The following is a 19,038-nucleotide window of genomic DNA, read 5'->3' as shown; positions in this document are numbered from 1 at the left end:
CCTCAAGGTATTTTTGTAAAGCAACCCAAGCATACATAAACTAGAGAATTACAACTTTTAAGATACCACACTATGGAGCTCTTGAATTCTTCACTTATTTGATATTTGATCTTCAATTTCTTTGAATTCGCCACCTTTTGTAATTTTTGGTATCTTCAACTTTTAATTTTTAGAATTGTTGATCTTTGATCTTCAAACTTTGATACTTCTATAGCTCCAAATATTCTTCAATTTTCACTTTTTGGTAATTTCTCTTTTTTTTACATGTACTCACTTTTTTTCACTCAAAACCCTACATGCTTAAGTAGGGGCGCTTTACTTCAACCCTTATTGGTTAAGGTATTAGTCTAAGTGCAATGACTACATAAGCTTTCCTGGATACATTTCAGGTTTAGGCTGCTAAACATATTGCATCCCTCAAACTAAGCGAGGTTGTGTTTTTGAACCATGATTTCACTAGAATTAGGGAGGCTACAAATGCACTATAACGTATATTGGCTAAATTAAACATTTGAGCTTTCATCGGATCGTCCCATATAACACTAGCAACTAGAGTTCAAATTATTATTACTACTAGAACTAATATTAGATTATTATTTCAAACCTATGAAAATTTTAAATTTCCTATAAATTCTAGCAATTTACTTATTACTTTTTCGACCCCCTACCCCACACTTATTACATACAATGTCATCATTGTATGCATAAACTAAATTGAAAGCAATAAAAGGGAGAAAAAGGAACAGACTCCCCTAGGATAGAAGTGGCAAGATCGAACTCCTGACATGTGGTTGAAATGTGCATCGTGAATATGGACCTCTTCAAAATAGGAACTTGGACTTGAACTCGATAGATATGTAAATGAGCCATCAAGCAACAAATCGAAACTCCAATCTTCAATAAGAGTGGTGCACGTCTCCAAAGGGTTAAAAATAATGTGGGAAAGCATACACCACATTGTATGGTAGAAGAAACGAGCCATAATAGTCTTTAGAATGACCCCAAGAAGAAACGTGGAAAGCCATAAGGGAAAACGCGTTAACAGACTTTTATGTTAGTGAAAAACTTGGAATCATGACGTGATAAGTTATGCCACGTCGTGGTGTCGAACAAAAACGCATGCTGAAAAGCCACTGATTAGCATTTCACGATGTGAAAAGGTTCGCCATGCCGTGAAACCTGGGCAATCAGAAAATAGCAATTTCCCACTTCTTCTTGAACCTTGCACTTTAACCAATGTCTTAATGGGTTAAGACTCTTCTAATTCAGTATGTAAAGACGCTTTTCTAACTCTATCCTCCCTCTTTTTAACACACCACACACTTATTTCCAATTGTGGGTCTCGACTCGCGACTCTAAACTCTTAACAACCTTGGCTAACACTAGACCTTCCTTGCCAAGACTTCATAGCAGATCTGAAATATAGTAACCAAAGGAAAAAAAATAAAAGTAACATAATAGCTTACAGGTCTTACAAACCATAACATGTTCAAAAATCCAAACAAATTCAAACCAAACGAAATTAAAATAAAAAAACTAAATAAGAAAAGAAATCAGTCATCACCATCACGTTCTTGCACTCCACTTGGTCCTTCTCCATCGTTTCTCGGGTTCCAATGCTCCTCCCATGTCGGGAAATAAGGGTAATGAGGTGGCATGGATGGTGGTCGGGTCACACCCAAATGGGAATAAATGACCTCAACAAGCTGGGTATGATAAATAGCATTTCCACGGATGTCATCCAAATAAGTTCCCACCCGACTTTGAAAAGGGTCGGTAGGCATTCCTCCCACATGTTGTTGAGCAGCACGTTTTTTCTCATCTCTCCCCGAGCCCTAACATTCCTTCGTCGAGGCCTCGTTGGAGGTTGTTGCTCGGGTTGCTCCTCCTCTTGCTCTCCATCCTCCGGGGGTATAATATAGCCACCCCCGACATTTACCACTACTCTCATAACTCCCAACACTTGAATTGTCAAATCATTATCCGGGAATCGGGTAATGTTCCTAACAAAATTAGGTGATAAAATCCCATAAGACCGAGCAAGGCGAGTGACCAAATGTCCACCCATGATCGGACTCCCTTGTCGTGAACTGGTGGCCTTCTTCCCCAAAAATCGAGCAAGCATGTAGGGAAGGTCGCAACAAACCCCAGGAGTAATAATACTCCATAAAAAAAACAAATTCTGAAGGGACACCTTATCACCATGGTGCTTGTGGTTGATCGAAAAGGTGAAACGACGTTGAAGAAAACGATACACGGGATTCCGAATCTGTGATTCACTAGAATCACGAGAATCATACGTGTGATTTGAGATAGTCCTCCAAAATTGGGCAACTAAAGTTTCGGGTGTAAAATCCCGAACACACCCAAGTAAAAAGGGCACAAAGAATGGAGATTGAGTCTCTACTTCCGTATATAGCCCCATGCACCAAGCAAACTCCCGAATACTACATTTTCGATATACCCCACCTAACTGGAAAACAAGTGTTCGGTTATAATCAAAGTCCACAGTCCGTTCTTCAAAGTTCACGGTAGAGAAAAACTCCACCAACAATTCCCGATAAACGGGTTCTTGAATTGCAAACAGATTACTCCACCCATGCCATGTAAAAGAAAAATCAGCCCCCTTGTACACCTTCGTCCAGTAACGTTCCAATTCAACAACCATGCCCACACCGTGCAGCCATCCCTAATCCACAATGGGTGCTAATGCAAACTCGTGGTTATATAGCCATCCCAACCGGTTCTCATATGTTGTCAATAATGCCTGAGATATATTCCGTGGAAATCGATACAATGGGTGAATGCTCACCACCTCGATCGGGTTATTTTCCTGTTGAACAACCCTTCTAGGTGCCATTTCTCGCAATGATCAAAGACAAACAAAAACAAAACAAAACACCCAAACAGTCCATTAAAAATGAAACAAGAAACCTAGTCGCCCAGGTTTCACATCGTGAACAAGAGTTTCATGTCGTGAAACGCAGTCGGGACCAGAACTCAGATCGAGTATCATACAGTCAATATCCGACAAAAATAACTTTAGGGTTTGTTTTATCTACTAATCTAAGACCATGCATCCATATAACACCAACTAATTTAACCAATTCGGGGACTTCTAATTTCTATACAAACCCTAACCATCAAAATGCATAAAATTGGGAGCAATGGCAACAATTAAAGGATGAAATACATACCAGATGAAGTTAATAAAAGATAATGCAAGTGATTTGGAAGAAAAATGAAGGAAATCGGCTGTGGGGACTTCTTGCTTCCGTTCGTGTGACAATAGAATAAACAAATGGTGGGTCAAAGTGTTAACTTAACTGGTCCCCCCACCCTCTGTGTTCTTTTAACGGCCACGACGTGAATTACTATTTCACATTGTGATTTTCGTATTGGGCTAATTTTAATCTAGTCCATTAAATTTATACTTATTGGGCTGAGTAACTAACCAGACAAGCTGATCCCCGTGATTTGGTATAGCTCACGTCGTGAAACAGATGTCCACGACGTGAACATAGTCTAAACCCAAAAATTTAATTAATTAATTATCCTTGTTTATTTCAATTGTTTTACCTCTTAACTCTAAAGTACCCCACAACTAATCTTACCAATAAAGAGTTGTTAGATGATGAATTGATCACTTTCCTAAGCTAAAAATGCAAAAAAATTAAAATAAAAGAAAAGAAAAGAAAATGCAAACCAAACTCTGGCTGCCTCCCGAAAAGCGCTTCTTTTTTAGGAGTCTTGAGCTGGACTCCATGCCTTCTACGTTTAATCATAAGAGGAATCCACCACCTGGACCTTTTGCTCCTTGAAACGCCTCTTATAAGCTTGCACTCGATGAATATACGCCTTTTTAGAATTCTTCTTCTTAGCTTTGACTTCGTCTCCATCGAGCTTGCGTTTGATCCCTTTAGTCTCTAATTTATCTTCACACTTGAGCTCCATAGTATCCTTCTCTTCCTTCACCACTGGACTTGTCACTTTTGAGGTAACCTCTTCTTCATCACTCGTCATTTCACCACTTTCCTCACTCACCAAATATGTTGGTGTTTTGTAAGCAAACACCTCGAACACAAGTGGAACAGAAGCTCTTGGCTTGGTGCACTTGACTTGCTGAATTGTATTGATTTCTTCTTCCATGAGTTTCTCCAATTTTGCAATCTCATCATCATCTTCTATATTGAACACCTCACCTTGAACGTTATTTCCTTGGAAACCATCTTGTACGCTAAAGGTCTCCTTATCATCACCAACCCTCAATGTAAGCTTGAATTCTCGAATATCAACTAAAGCTCTGGCATTATTAAGTAGAGGGCGACCAAGAATAATTGGGACATTAGCATCTTCTTTTGTATCCATTACCACAAAGTCAACTGGGAAAACAAATTTCCCAATTTTTACAAGAATGTCTTCTATAATCCCTCTTGGGTAAGTCACTGAACGATTGGCCATGTGGATTGTCATTTTTGTAGCCTTCATCTTCTGAATATTCAGCCTTTGATAAAATGAAAATGGCATCAAATTTATGCTAGCCCCAGAATCGGCTAAAGCATAAGTCTTCAAATTATTACCAAACTCACATGGAAGAGTGAGGCGTCCATGATCTCCCATCTTCTTAGGTAACTCTCCCAATACAACTTTGGAGCTTTGTTCACTAAGAATTACTTTAGAATTCTTCTTCAATTCTTGACGAGTGTCTATTAAATCTTGTAGGAACTTCGCATATTCTGGAATTTTGGATAACGAATCAATAAAAGGAGTATTAATAGGAATACCCTTTATTTGCTGAATAAACTCCAGATGTTCCCTTTCCAGTGGACTAAGATTAGCTCGAGACGGGAATGGAAAAGGCGGTTGATAAGCTGGAATAGATACAAAAATATTTTGTTCAGACCGAGCCCACGACATGAGCATAGAGGGCTCACGACGTGAACTGGGTATTTCAGCAGCTGCTTCATTTTCGAGCCTTGAATTCTTTGGCTTTGGTTCAGATGGCTTTGGATCAACTTCTAAGGCTTCTAAGAACTCAAATATTGCCTCTTCTTCAGTATCAATCACCATTACATGGGATTGAGTCTTCTTTTCAGGAAATTGTGGGAATAGCTTCTCGTTTACCAAAGTTATGAGTTGGCCAAGTTGAGCTTCAAGGTTATTGATGGATGCTTGTTGATTCTTCAATGATGCTTGCTGGTCAATCATCATGGCTTGATGATTTTTCATCAAAGTTTGTTGTTCTTTCATCATTGCCCTTTGATCTTGAAGTGTTGCATCAGTATCATCGTGTCTTTTTCCTGAAGGTTCCATGAAACGAACTAATATGGACTCTAAATCAACCTTTTTCTCAGCTGGTGGTTGCTCTTTCTGGTAAAAACCCCAACCAATATACCTAAATTTCTCCTCCTTCTGATTCTTGTACTCATCATAGGCAGCCACTCTTTCTTTGGCTTCCTCCAATCATCATCATACTTGTCCCCACTTGAGTAGCAAACTTGAGCCTTCTTTTTCCCATAATCATCCAAATGGCAATCTTTAGTCAAGTGTGGCCCACTGCATTTCTCACATCCAACTCTTATTGCATGAATTGATTGGTCCATTTGGGTCAATCTCCGGTCCATAGTATTGAGCATTGCCATCATAGCAGCCATCTCTTCAGAATGTGCACCCCCACTGCCTTTTGCTCCATCTTGTCTTGGGTTGTGGTACTCATGAGAGTGTCTTGCGAATTCTCCAACTAACTCCTTGACCTCCCTTGGATTTTTCTTTGTCAATGGCCCTTGAGAATCAAGGAGTTGTCTTGTCATTACATTGACCCCATCATAGAAAATAGACATCTCTTGTTAAACATTGAAATCATGTTGAGGACAATTTCTTAACAACCCCTTGTAGCGCTCCCAAGCTTTATATAGTGACTCCCCTGGTTGTTGCTCAAAGTTGGTTATTGCCTTCTTGAGTTTAGTTATTTTGGAAGGTGGGCAAAACTTATCTAGAAATTGCTCATGCATTTGAGCCCAAGTAGTGATTATACCAGGAGGAAGTGCTTTCAACCAGTCTTTTGCAGCTCCCTTGAAAGTGACTGGTAGCATCCTTAGTAAAATGGTATATCTATTGACATTTGGGACATTGAAATAGTCAGCAATGTTGTTGACTTCATCTAGATGCTTAAATGCATCCTCATGATCCTTCCCGTAAAATGGGATATCCTTTAGTGCAGTGAGGATATGTCCCTTCAGCTCGAATGTGGCAGTGACAGGTATCGCTGGTTGTACTAAACCTAGACCAACATCTTCTCGTATTCGCTTCTTGTAAGCTCCCATTGACATTTCTTCAATGTTTGCCATCTCGTTTTTCAGCTCAATCTCGGGTTCACTCGTATAAAGTCCAAAATTGGTCTCGGAGTCGTACTCGGATTCGGTTGGGAAAGGTATTTGATCTAAGTTTTCAACCTTGCTCTTGTTCTTTGAAGATGAACTCGACTCTTCCGTTTTCTTCCCCGACTTCCTTGAGAACACTGACTCGAATTCTTGTAAATGTGTCTTCTTTGGTGTTTGATCGTCTTTCACGTTCTTATCCTTCTTTTTGTGAAGGGCTGACTCTGGATCTTCAAGTGGTGGCACCAAAGGTGTGTTGGAACCTCTGGTCATGAACTCCTGCAAAACGAACAAAATAAAACGTAAAACTGAACAAAAACTAATTAAAAACTTTCTACTGACTGGCCATCGCGATGTGGTAAAGGCTACCACCTCGTGTTGTCGCAGAAAAGCAAACAAAAAAGAAAAAAAAACGAGAAAATACTGAACTCACGTCGTGAGTCAAATACTGTAAAAAAAACTAAGTAGTAAAAAGTAACTTTTTGCAGGTTTTACCCACAAAAAGGATCGATTTATCTATAGCAAATAAATAAACTATCAAATAAGTCATTCCCCGGCAACAGCGCCAAAAATTTGATGTGTGCAGTTAGCTACACCTAATTTTAATATTTATAACCTAACTTCCTTACTAACTAAATTGCACCTAGGCAGTGTACCTAGTCAAAATTATAGAATAGTCGGGTAAGTCAGGTGTCGATCTCAGGGAACGGTATTGATTAGTTAACCTATCTACTATTAAATAAACCTAAATTATCAACAAAGTTGGGGTTTTTATCTGATTTTACAAGACCAGATGAACTTAAATCACGAAATTCAATCAATTACTAAAAACACTCTTGTTTAGTTCGAATCTGCTTCTTCTTGATGGTTAGCTAACAATTATGGATTATCAAGTTGGTTATTATTGTATTAGTAATTCAAGTCTAAATTTACCAATATTAAACTAATTCATGTAAAACTATGTATTGTCACACACAATCAAACACAGAATAAGTTGTAGATTATGAAATTGCTATGTAAGATTAGGCAAACACAATTATGGTCATAATTTATGTTCTCTAGCACAACTAAGTTTATTTACTTTAATTACTTTCTAAGATTTTGGACCTCTAGCAATTTAATGTTCACTAAATTATTAGGTTTCAAGTTCATGTAATTTAATAATCACTAAGCTACACAGAACATGAATTCAAGCAACTAAAGAAACAAATATTAACATGCTAGGTAGTAACAAATCAAACACAAGCAAGTTACCAACTAAATAAATCCATTATCAATAAGCTAAACCATAAGTTAGAAGCTTCATTTACTTAACAAGGGTAGCTAGCTTCAGCTGCTCATAGTAGCAATCAAACAAACACAAATCAAATAATAAGACATGTTCAAGTATCAAAGATTTTACTTCGCGTGTACTTATCTTCTGGAAGACTCATGCCACGTCGTGGCCTTCTAGTTCACGTCGTGACTTTGGTAAGTTCCGTGGATTTCTTCAACTTTTGTACTCAAAGTCTCCAATGTTCCAAGTATTGTTAATTTTGGTCCTTTTCTTCGAAAATGCTTCACTTTGGCTGCAAATAACAATTTATCCTTATAAGTACCATTATTCTATGCAAATAACCAAAATATCAATAAAAATGTAAATAAATATTGCCTAAAAATATGTATAAATATGGCAATATCAGTAGGTCAATTACTCTCTTTCTACCCCTCTCTACATTATGTTAATGCTCTTGGTTCTCCTTTTTTTTCCATTTATCATGTGTTACAATAAACTTTACACCAGATGTAACATTGAATTGATTATATAGGCGAGTGTTTAGGACTTAATCTCCTTATTAGCGCTGGAAATTGGAGTCCATTTCAATTGCATGAGAAGTGTTTTAAGAAATGCTTAAAAGAGATTTAAGGTCGATTCAGTGGTGGTGGTCATGGTATTTAGTGTTATAAAAACATATTTGAATGTAGTCTCTTCTCCCTAAGCCTTCAACTCCTTTCTATTTACTCTTCCCAAATTATGGCCGCCTACAATGGCTTTGCAAGGGATGGGTTACAGGAAACGAATATGTGCTTTGGGTTTGGCAGTGGCAACTAATAGTGGCAGAGGCGGTGGCTTGTGGTAGTAGTGGTGGAGTGGCATGGGATGGTGTAGGGTCATTTCTATTTTAATAATATATAAATTAAATAAATAAAAAAAATATAAAATATTTTTAAATGTGTAAATTCCATATTACAAGCGTAAAAGACTAACAAAACTGTAAATGAAACAACAAGGACCAAATGTGTACCCGTTTAGATAGTTGTACTGAATCAATGTATTTTAGCAATGTACCACACCAAAAACCATGATGATTTTTTTTCATTTTTATAAAATATTCCCACAAAACAATTGATATAAACCATTGTCTTCAAGTCAAATCCATAAAATCATAGTATCAAAATCTCTTAAAATATAAATCAGCAGGAGGTTGTGTACGATCACATCTTTGCCTTGCCCATATTATCTGATGTACCTAAAACATTGAAACCAACAACTATAATCCAAATGTTAATGAATTTCCCAAATATACCTTACACACAACACATATACAATGCATGTATACAAGGCTGGACCGCCACTTGAGCCTTCAGTAACAAGTTCGACCGCACCCGATCCTTCGTATAAGTCGTACCGCACCCTTGAGCCTACAGTGTCAATTGGAACGATTAGGTATCTTGGCCTTCAGCACGAAGCAGGGCCACCTCTGTAACATCCCAAAAATCATGACCAAAAATTTCTTTAAAAATATTATTAACCATAGCATTATATCGCTTCAAACATACTAAAAAGGATTATATGACAAATCAGAGTATTTTTCTCAAAACACTTATTCATTTCATCAGAGTAAACATCCTAGGCTAAACTTCTTGGTGTGTGCCATGCGATCATCCCGAGCTCTTCATTCCGCTACCGGAAGTTGTAACGCTCGTAGATCCGGGCTAGTCAATTTAGAAACGATAAGCATCAAAAATGACGTTTTGATGGAAGATTATTTAGAAGGAGTAATCTAAACTAAGTTGTAGTATATGTTACAAGTATTCCATACATATAAAGAACGCCGAAATCCGAGTTATAACGAAGAAGTTATGAACTGTCGAAGTCTCGCGACAGAACCGGCACGACACAGCGCGACGTAAATAGTGAATTTACGTTAGAGCGATATTTGGCCTTAGCGATCTAAATGAAAGTCGTAGAATACGTTCAACCGAGAGCGTGCATGAAAAGAATGTCTAAATCTGACTTCGTATGAGGAAGTTATGATTTTTCTAAGTTTCAGCTTAACGGTATGCAGCCTGAAGTTCGATTTTGAGATCGAGTGAGTTCTAGCCGAAACAATCTAAATGAGAATCGAAGATCTCGTTAATAGTAGTGCAACGGTAAAAAGACAAAGACAGACGGGAACAGACGTTGGAGGAAGAAGTTATGAATCTATAACGGAGTTTTCTTGTCCTGGCCTGTTAAAAATAATATAATAAAAATAAAGTCAAAATTAGCCAACGGAGTCTAAATGAAAGTTGTATAGTATAGTCTCACCTACGCGTGGATATAAAGAACGTCAAAAACGAAGCTTGACCCAATACTTGAGTGCATGGGTTTGTAAGCAATGATGACTCCGGCCTAATCCAAAGCGTACGCCCAGCGTAGATCTTAGTACGCCCAGCGTACTCCGAAATTACGCCCAACGTAATCCTTCTTTCAGCACCCTATAAATAGAAGTTAAGGGTTGCCGAATTTATTTGCTCAAATCTTTCTTTCTCTCTCATTTTTACCTCGTTTTGCTTTCAACTTATACCCCGAAGTCCTGGTATCATTCTCGAGACCCGAAGCAAGTTTTGAAGCCCTGAAGATCCCGAGCAGTAGAGTTTCCGAGCCAAAGCTCTGTCCGCGAGAAGCCCAATTTTGAGAAGATATCCTGGTTTCACCGAAGAATACTACTTCTACAAGCCGTAGTGTTGTCCGATTATCTTCTGATCATGTGAGTGTCTGGTCACTTTCTACTAACACATAAATATTAAGTATTCGCTATGAAAATACATGCTATGTGTATAATATATTGTTGTTTATTTGAGATGATTGTGGAATTGATGAATTATATAAGTTTTAATGAGTTAAACTATATATGTATTTTGTATCTAAAAATATGTTGGTTAGAACATGGGTAGATGAGGTTGTTGGTAGGTGATAAAAGATAGGTTGGACCATGAGATAAAAGGATAAAGAGATAAACTTGTTTTAGATCTGGATGTATGGATCAGATCAGGAGGTTAGTTTTAGATCAGAGAGTATGGATCAGATCAAGAGGTTAGTTTTAGATCGGAGAGTATGGATCAGATCAAGAGGTTAGTTTTAGATCCAGGAATATGGATTAGGTAACGAGGCAAATTTAAGATCCGGGAGTACGGATTATGTATTTTTGAACTACGTGTTCATTCGATAAGGTATCATGTGTATAGTCCCTTTTAGGGACATGATTTTAATACGAGTATTGATTAAAGTATGAAATATACATATGTATGTGAAGTATTTGTTATTGTCTGAAATATGTGTTAGATATATTTGATGATATACAACGTGCGAATCAGATATGGTTCAATATGTGTATATATGATATTATTACTTAAAACCTTGTGTTAAGTAGACACTAGTTGGCGTTGCCTAAACGGAGATAGTATCAAAAATTGATTATAAACATTATAGGTTTGCCTAGTGATGGGTTAAGACTTAAATGGGATGTTTAGTTCAATTAAGATTGGACTTTGGGTAGTCTCTTATTAAGAGTACGTGTGGGGTGAGATTGATGATCGGTAGAGTACGTCCTACGTACAGAAGTACATATTATGTACGAAGTTCTTTTCAAAGCTCTGTGTCTTGGGTGCTGCTTGTGCCAGGGTACTATTATGTTCTCAGGTACGAGTCTTTCGCATACCAGAGTACTATAATGTGTCAGAAGTACTATCATGTACAAAGTCTTTTTGATAATTTTGCGTGTCGGTTACGGGAGCGTACAGGAGTACTCTAGTGGTATTTCCCCATACTTTTATTTTGAGAGAGCTTTGGAGTCAGCGTTTCTTTTATGAGGTGATCGACCGAGCTTCATATTTCAGCGTTTTCTTTCACGAAGTAATTAAGGGAACTTCGTAGACTACCTAATAAAGTGTGTCGGTAATAGACCACTGCTAGGTATGTCTGGTGTTATATTGCTGGATAGGGTGAGTCTGGGGGTGAAATACCTTATGTATTCAGGTCACTGCTAGGCAAAGTTCTATGCTGTGATAGGTAGAGTTTGGAGGTATAATACCTCATGATAGTCGGACCACGCCTAGGAATTGTTATCTAGATAACTGCCCCTGACTTAAAATGTCTTGTGGTTCTTTCTTTTACGAATGAAGGTTTGTGGTGAAACTTATTCCATTCCCCTCATTTGATGTCTTTATTGATCCTCGTTTGCTGCTAGGGAATTTCTGAAGCAGCTTCGTCAGTTTTTTGTTCATATCGATTCCTTAGGCTAGATCTCGTAAGATCATAGTATAGGTTCAGTATGCTGGGATCGACGGGATGGGATAGATTGTTTTAGAAATATGATTTATATGTGCTAATAATATTAGTGGTTTTGCAGGATCAAGATATACATTATTATCACGTGGTTTGAACTAAGAGCTTTCGTACTCTGTGTTCCTTAGGTGATTGAGTTCACCAAAGATATTTGAACTAAGTGTTCACTAGATGTTTTGAACTATGTGTTCGTCAGGGATAATTGAACTAAGTGTTCACTAGATGTTTTGAACTATGTGTTCGTCAAGGATAATTGAACTAAGTGTTATTTAGGTGTTTTTGAACTAAGTGTTCATTAGGTGTTTTTGAACTAAGTGTTCATTAGGTGTTTTTGAACGGAGTGTGTTCAATGGATGTTCTTGAACTAGGTGTTCATTAATTATTTTGAACTGTGTGTTCACCAAAGGTAATCTAAGAACCATAGCAGCACTAGACTTTGTGCCAATTCTTTAAGGAAATCCTTAGGAATGAATGGGAGAAGGGTAATCGGTTCTTAGGGTAAATCTTTATGAAATAAAGGAAGATAATGGGGGTGGGTAATTGGATCGATTTTTTTATAATTAAATATAATAATTATATTATTGTGGGTTGAAAACCCTATATGCTCACCAGGCTCCTAAGCCTGACCCTCTCAGTTTTCTTTGTATTACAGGTTATGGCACAAGAGCATAAGTTGGCTGACATAACGAGAGATTTTGGATTATAGGTCGCTAGTTATAAATAACTGTTGTAAGGTCTATTTTGTTCTGTTTATGCTTTTGGTCTGTATTGAACATGACATCCCGAGATTTGTTATATAATGAAAATACATTTCTTTAAAGAAATGCTTTGATAAATTCTTATCATATTTTGTTTTGGGAACAAATTCCGCAACTGTTTTCTTTAAAAGATTACTCTGATTTAAAAAAAATCATAAACAAATCGGTCTTTTCTAGCCATTAAATTGGAGATGCCACAGAAACACCTGAAACCAAAACTGAAAACCATAAGCATGAAGCTTAGTGAGTTCCCCAACCTACCACATACCATACATATCCACTGATCCAAACATGCTAAACTTCTTGGTGTATGCCATGCAATCATCCCGCGCTCTTCATTCCGCAATCGGAAACACCTGAAACCAAAACTAAAAACCGTAAGCACGAAGCTTAGTGAGTTCCCCAACCTACCACATACCATACATGTCTACTGATCCAAACATGCCATACATAATTCTGAGCACATAACCACATACTGGGCCCCCGCCCGCTGCTTTGGGCCTCACCCGCCATTGGACCTGGTCCGTTATCAGGCCCTGTCTGGCATAAGGTCCCACCTGGCATCGAGCCCGGCTCGGTATACAGATATGTTTCCCTTAGGCCCCGCCTGTCTCTGGGCCTCGCCCAACATACATGTACATACGATCAAATAACATACTGAAACATACATAAACATTCCCTAACCATACCTTGATCTAAGGCCTCGCCAAACTTGGGCCCCGCCCCTGGTTTGCTACTGAAGTAGTGGAACCCCATCCACACTTCTACTAGTAGTGAGATATGGGACCCTGCCCACACTCATATCCTTCCTACCACGAGCCTCGCCCCTGTTCTGCTAATATCGAGATATAGAACCCCATCCATACTCAACTAGTGATGAGATACGGGACCTCACCCACACTCACCTCCTTACCAGGCACATACAAGTATCACGAAGACAACAAGTATAATCTAACACACTACATAAGAATCTTCCTCGGGAATACCCCGACATCGGACCCCCAACCCGGAAACATACTATTATCTAACGTACTTCGGGCTTACCCCGACATCGGACCCTCGGTCCGAATCCTATCATACCAACACATGCAAGAATCACAAAGACCTCTAGCATCCTATCATTCCTCGGGCCTCACCTAGCATCAGGTCGTAACCCAAAACATATATCAATAAGTGCCTAGGGCTAACCCCCGGGTCTTCCTTCTATATATAAGAAAAACATAAACATGAGCATAATGGGTTGGCATTGTGGCTGTAGACCCATGCACACAGTGAGGAGACTCACCTCGGAATGTTGAAAACTCATTGGACACTTCTGATTGCTAACCAGCAACTTCTGAACCGCTGACCCTTTGGCTTCCCGAACTATCAATACCCAAAATAACATTTAGACCACCACCGTTAAACTTCAAACGAACATCACTTCTTCTCACTACTAGAAAAAAGGCCTTTTACGACGCTCATTGCGCATCGTAAAACGCTCAGACGACGCGCAAATGCGTGTCAAGGAAGGCCCTGTCATAAAGAGAGACGACGCGCATTTACGACGCGCATTTATGACGCGCATTTACGACGCGCGGTTATGACACGCAATGCGTATCAAGGAAGGCCCTATCATAAAGGAAGACGACACGCATTTGCGTGTGGTAACCTTACGACGCGCGTGTTTATGACACGCAATGCGTATCAAGGAAGCCCCTGTCAAGAAAGGCCATGTCATAAATAAAGATGACACACATTTTTGCGTATCATAATTTTAAATGTTTTAAAAAAATATTATTTATAGATTTACTAATTTTTCATATTAAATAATACATTAGAAATCTCATAATAATAAATAAAATACCATAAATAACAAAGATAATTCATTTCACTAATATGTCAAATACAAATAATTATTCCAATAGTGAGTAAATGTTATAAAAAAATGAACTCATTTATATACGATTGCATTATCTAGCTTACTATGTGCCAACAACTTCTATCTTTTTCCTTCTCTGCAGAAACTTCATTAGCAGCATCCTAAAGAACTTCTATCTTTTTCATCAGCAACATCCTCAAAAACTTCTATCTTTTTTCTTCTCTGCATAAACTTCTATCTCACACTCAATGTAGTTTTAAACATCAGGTTTAAAAAATCAACTTTAAGGTTGCCTTGTTAAAGAGAATGACTAGAATAGATTTCCCTTTTTCACAAGGCATGTGCTTGCTTGCACATATATATGGAATCATTCTAACAAAAAAAAAATGTTCATGTCAACTACTCCAAGGACTATTACGTAATTTAACATGAAGAATTTTGTCCAGATGAAAGGATTGACTTTAAACTTTATAAAAATCATTTAACAGAACTTACCTGACCATGAAGCATGTTGATCCAGGATCTCCTTGCCTTCCTGCTCTGCCACGAAGCTTTGTAAAGCAAGAAATAAATTAAAAAAGTGAGTCTGAAAGTATATGCTAAATTTATGTAAAACCTTAAAACACAATACTGATGCAAAGTTACCTGATTATCAATTCTTCGGGACTCATGCAAAGATGTCCCAATGACATGGAGACCACCAAGTCGTTTGACTTCCAATCCTTCATGAAAGCAATGAATCTCACAGTCCTTTAGAACCGATAAATAGGCAATTGCAATGCAAGGACCAAGAGGGTAAATCTCTGCCTGTTCTTCCACAAGCCTTTGCAGTTCATCTAAACCCATTGACTGGCTTATTTCAATTGACTCTGAAATTATAGATTTTTCCTTCTCATATGTCCAACTCTTGTTCTCACTTTTTCCCACGTATTTAGCTGCGTTATTTACCCAAAACCATATACCATTCACATTAACGTTAGGGCCAAATGAAAGAATAGCTACCTATTTCTAATTACCAGCATCCTACTCTCAGTTTTTTTTCGTATCAAGACATTGTACTTTATACTTTAAAAAATCTACCCATAGTCCAAATTTTTCTTATTAGGACATTATAACTCAAAAAACCTACTACCTAAAATCATATAGCAGTGAGAATTGCTTTGTATTTGAATGAAATTTCTATAACTGGGTAGATTTTTGAAAGTAGAATGTTGTAAGAGGAAGAAATGAGAGTGGGATGCTATAATAAACAAATCAAGCTGCATGAAGTCATAGATTACTAACCCATTAGAGCCGTCTTGGCTAGCAAAGCTAATGATGATGGTCCAATTTTCATTTTTGATAACACCTACACAATCGGAAGATAACTGATTACTAGGGGCTAGGGAGGGCACATCAATAATACTTGAGAAATTACCTTTTGTGACTTTGGGTCCTCAACCTCAACATCAGGAGTATCATGACTCATATGTGAAAGTATGCTGTCCTCTATAACTTCCTTTGCAAGCATCTGAAATTAACAATATTAACATAACGCTAACCTATTATTCGGTGCGCCTTGCATTATAATAATATGACATTTGCCAATTTGGGATTGAGAGCTACAATTATTAAATGAAAATTAACTCCATCTACAAGAAAGATATTGATTATCGAACCCACCTTGGGGTTACCTCCCAATATAATGTATGTGCCCCTTCCAGCCATATTTGTACATATGGTGATAGCATATTTTCGTCCAGCTTGGGCCACAGTTTTAGCCTCTCTTGCAGCATACTGAAAACAATAATCAAGTCGCCATGTTACATACATGGTTAACCCAAAATCCTATCTATTTTCATTGATAAATCCTACAAAAAGTAGACAACAAACCTTTGGTCGTGCATTGAGGACATTGTGGGGAATCTTGCTAGCCCTCAGCAAAGCAGACAGATATTCTGAGTTCTCGACACTGCACCAATAAATAAATAAATAAAGATAAGAAAATATCTTCACACTTGGTTGCATGCATAAAGATGCAGAATGAATACCACAAAATCACAAGTGAAGAATGAATTTCATTGAAGTAGTAGTACTTAGTGGTCCCCACTAAAACAGGACGACCAACTCTGAACATGCTTTCAACTTCTGCACGAACATATTCCCATTTACCACGAGCATTCTATTTACAAAACAATTAGAAGCACTGTTAAAGATGATAAAAGGGTAGAATGGTTATTGAACAGAATAATAATTTCTTACTGCAAAAGCTTGGATAGGTAAATCATGACGAATATTTGCCATATCTGTGGGAACTTCAATAACAGGCATCTGGAACATTTTCAAGAACTCCTTTTCCTGTAAATATTGACAATGCATCATAAGTCGAGAAAGATATCCTGTAGTTGATTCAGCTCGAGAACAATATGTAATTCGAGGATAAATGAAATAAATAACAACGTACTTTCATATATCTGTTTACAATAGAATCCTACTTTCATCCTTTTCATATTACAGCAATGGATTTGAAAAATCTAAACAATAATAGCAATGTCTTTCAAAATGAACAGCACTTTTCACGGCTATAATTTGATAGAATTTTTAAAGTACAACATCCTAAAAAGAAAAAAAAATGAAAGTATACAGCTATAACCATAAGTGGTATAGTTTTCAAAGTACAGTGCCTTATGAAAGATATCTTTTTTAAAGAGTATGCTAGTATGGTAGAAAGCAATGAAAGTAGGATGCTATAACACACAAATAGATGAAAACAAGTAGTTATTGTTACTTGTTATATTTTTAGCCCATATAGAAAGTGAATACTTACTTCAGTTTTTGCAGTTCCTGTCATCCCTGAAAGCTTTGGATAAAGCTTAAACATTGATTGGTATGTGATTTGTGCCACTACAACTGAATCAGCCTGCAAAGCCCAAGAGGAATACAAGGTAATAGCTTTAAACAAGAGTTGTCAAAAAGAATGATGATGTGGCAGGCAATCGCAATATATACCTGGATTGGTAACCCTTCTTTTGCCTCCACAGCCTGGTGAATCCCCTCTGACCATCGTCTTTTTTTCCACTCTCCCCCTCAACTTCAAATGAACATTAATTTACAGCAATATAACTAGTTTTTTCTCCTAAAATAAAAATACGATGTTTTTAATACCTCGTTTATTATAAGAGCTTTCCCATTTTTAACAATGTACTGGACATCTTGGCGATTCAATTCCTATTACATAAATTAAATTCCAACTCCTAAACACTAAATTGATTTTTTTATCATTATCAAAACACAATTGGCTTATTACTACTCATGTGTATGTATAATAATAGTAAATTGAATCTAATAGGAATACATAAATTTTTATTTACCTGTGAGGTTGTCACTGTGGCAGGTTGCTTTGAACCTTGTTCATTAATCTTTGGATAATCCCCTTTTGGTTCAAACATTTAGTCAAACACCTAGTGTGCATAAAAAAATCAGGTACTTATATCATAAAATATTAACAATTCCATGAAAATATATGAGAGAGGGTAAAAAGGCACAAAAAATCGTCCAAAAAGAAGGACCAGTGGGACATGAAACAGGTAACTATGGTTGAAAAATGAAGAATTACCTTTGAAATAGGCCTACTACGCAGATGAAATAGGCAACAGTGGTGGTATAGTGGTGGTTCTAGGCTGTTGCGAAGGCAGTGTGATGGTGGCTCAGGGCTGGTGTTGTGGTGCGATGTTGTAACGGTGGAGTCTGAAAGCAAACACAAATTGTGATGGAAGCTATTGTTGTTGGTGATGTCCGATTCATCAAAAGAAAATCATTCTTCGATCAATCTTCTATTTTGTGAAAGAAGATATTACTATTTCAAATGTGTTATGTTTGATTAGGGTTTGCACATAGAAGGAAGTGAAAGTCGATCGGAGAGGAAGGGGTTTGCAGAGAGAAAGAAGGGAGAGAATGAAGTCGATTTTGGCGGGTGTAGAGAGCAGAAAGGAAGAGGAAGCGGGTGTTCAAAATTTTGGGGGATTTAGTTTCCCCCCTTACCTATCAAGGAGTCCCAGAAACGCGCGTTTATTAAAATTATAAAGCGACATTTGTAGAGGACGCCCTTTTTATTATAGGTGCCCTCCGTGTTTTTAATATTTTTACATGAGACACTAATTTAAGGGCACTCAGTAATGCACGACCTAAATCCTTAAAATTTTTGAAGAGATGACACTTTTTTAATGTCGCTCTCTAATGCGTAACATAAATCAAAGAGCGTCGTGTTTTGCGCGTCGTAAAAGGGTCTTTTTCTTGTAGTGTCTTAAACTTCATCTTTGTGATCATTAGTAAAGACCACCACCATTCCTAGTGGAATTGGACGGTAAGTGTGGAAGCTATCTCATTGCCCACAAACATTTACAGTGGCTCTAATGTCCACAGACCATCCTCAAGCACAGATTGCTCGAGTAAGGGAAGAGATCATGAAACTCT

General features: G+C 37.6%; 1 protein-coding gene and 1 non-coding gene across 2 annotated transcripts; one reads left to right on the top strand and one right to left on the bottom strand.

Annotated features, from left to right (window-relative positions):
- The first annotated feature begins 5,856 nt into the window (after positions 1-5,856).
- On the top strand, positions 5,857-5,963 carry LOC145065101 (small nucleolar RNA R71). Its single transcript, XR_013688252.1, has one exon. It is a non-coding gene; the product is annotated as a small nucleolar RNA R71 (small nucleolar RNA).
- Positions 5,964-6,646: 683 nt separating this feature from the next.
- Positions 6,647-18,014, bottom strand: LOC145064444 (protein translocase subunit SECA2, chloroplastic-like). The gene is made up of 13 exons (XM_079011896.1): positions 17,937-18,014; positions 17,731-17,793; positions 17,575-17,643; positions 17,393-17,485; positions 16,828-16,923; positions 16,662-16,747; positions 16,459-16,537; positions 16,249-16,362; positions 16,004-16,096; positions 15,871-15,934; positions 15,232-15,521; positions 15,082-15,137; positions 6,647-6,656 (listed from the first exon to the last, which is right to left on the bottom strand). Exons 1-13 carry the CDS (start codon positions 18,012-18,014, stop codon positions 6,647-6,649), a joined length of 1,191 nt encoding a protein of 396 aa, XP_078868022.1.
- Positions 18,015-19,038: the final 1,024 nt, after the last annotated feature.

This window comes from Lactuca serriola, chromosome 7 (assembly GCF_051521515.1).
Source record: "Lactuca serriola cultivar US96UC23 chromosome 7, Lser_US96UC23_V15, whole genome shotgun sequence".
NCBI lineage: Eukaryota > Viridiplantae > Streptophyta > Magnoliopsida > Asterales > Asteraceae > Lactuca > Lactuca serriola.
This window is presented reverse-complemented; position numbering and strand designations above follow the sequence as displayed.

Coding starts and splice junctions, on each gene's coding strand:
- LOC145064444 (XM_079011896.1), bottom strand. CDS start 18,014: ATGTTTGAACCAAAAGGGGATTATCCAAAGATTAATGAACAAGGTTCA. Junction 16,924..17,392: donor CAGGAACTGCAAAAACTGAA/GTAAGTATTCAC, acceptor CAATATTTACAG/GAAAAGGAGTTCTTGAAAAT. Junction 16,363..16,458: donor TCCTCAATGCACGACCAAAG/GTTTGTTGTCTA, acceptor TATTGTTTTCAG/TATGCTGCAAGAGAGGCTAA.